At 32.9% G+C, this 1497-nt stretch overlaps 1 protein-coding gene across 1 annotated transcript in view; it reads left to right on the top strand.

Annotated features, from left to right (window-relative positions):
* Positions 1-1497, top strand: part of LOC108297534 (probable ubiquitin carboxyl-terminal hydrolase FAF-Y) — a 222617-nt gene that overhangs the window by 135134 nt on the left and 85986 nt on the right. The window contains exon 21 of the mRNA XM_017520181.2: positions 471-591. Within this exon, the coding sequence (XP_017375670.2) occupies positions 471-591 (121 nt within the window). The remainder of the gene's footprint in view (positions 1-470; positions 592-1497) is intronic.

Raw genomic sequence — 1497 nt, 5'->3', positions numbered from 1 at the left:
TGGGATTACAGGCACGCGCCACCATGCCCAGCTAATTTTTTGTATTTTTAGTAGAGACAGGGTTTCACCGTGTTGACCAGGATGGTCTCGATCTCTTGACCTCGCGATCCACCCGAGTTCCTGAAAAAATTGGATTAGGAATTTAATTCCTGAGGGAGTAAGAGTTGCCTTTTGTATAATCAGCATCAGAGTACTATATGAAAGTACAGTTTACAAAACAATAGAAAAACTGTTAAAATGAAATTACTCAATGTATATTAAAAAGCTAAATATGTAATGGATTGAATTATTTAATTTGCATGATGAGTCAGTTGATTTATCAAAATGAAAATAGTCATTTTGGGTAGTATAAATGGCATAAAGATGTGATTGATAATACTTGAAGAATAGAGAATGAATAAATTTTCATTAGCAAAAACCTTTTTGTGGCATAATTTGCAGGTAAATATTTTGTACATTCTGTATTGCAGATAATGTCAATGCATCCCAGATACATATCTTTCCTTTGGCAAGTTGCAGACTTAGGTAGCAACCTGAATATGCCACTTCTTAGAGATGGAGCAAGAGTAGTCATGCACCTTATGCCACCAGGTAAGAAAATTGGCTATCCTTCTGTTCCAAAGAAAGAATGCTGATAACTAGGTGATGGACAAAAGAGAGAATGTTAAATTCTGTTCACAAATAAAATATACATTGTGGAATAGTCTATAATATTGATCATGTGTCTTTCATTCTATTACTGATGAAAATATTTTCGTGATGGGAAAATATTTAAGATCATGTAATTTTCATGAAATACTTTCAGAAAACTAATATGTCAGAAAGTCTCAGGGTTCTCCCCATGAAGAACAATGCTTTCTTACCTGTCAAAGAATTGCCTTCAAGGTTTAACCAATAAAATGGATATGCCATTTTTTTTTGTAAGCACTACGCCCATGCTATTTTTGTGTGTCAAGTTTTAGATGTTAAAGTAGTGATTTGTGAAATGTATTTTTTATACTTTTCCACATCTTTACTCTCTGGTCATTTCACAGTTTTTTTGTTGAAATCTATTATATACACTCATTTGTAAGACAATATGAAAATACTGCTGTCTCCTAAGTTATTTATACCTGATTATACTAGATTTTAATATTGCCTCTATCATTTGCTTGTTTTTCTATGGTGTGAATTACTAAATTTTCTTATATTCATTCCAGTAACTTCTTAAAACAATTGTTCACATGGTCAGATGTGTTGTATTATGTTTCCATGGAATATTTTCTCTTCGTGCTCCCATGTGCTTTGTTCTCTTTGACACAGCTATCATTCTGAGACTCTGTATACAGTTTTATTTATGGTGATCTACTGGTGTTCGGGTTCTCCTTAGTCTTGCAGCTTAGTCACTCTTCATCTTGCTGAAGCACACCCTCTAAAAATTGATGCATGGAAAACAAGAATGTTTTGTTAAGGCATTTCTTATCTGAATGAACCTACATACAATAGTTTATTATTTAG

Source organism: Cebus imitator, unplaced genomic scaffold (genome assembly GCF_001604975.1).
Source record: "Cebus imitator isolate Cc_AM_T3 unplaced genomic scaffold, Cebus_imitator-1.0 Scaffold811, whole genome shotgun sequence".
NCBI lineage: Eukaryota > Metazoa > Chordata > Mammalia > Primates > Cebidae > Cebus > Cebus imitator.
The sequence above is the reverse complement of the archived record's forward strand: the minus strand, read 5'-3'. Positions and strand labels throughout refer to the sequence as shown.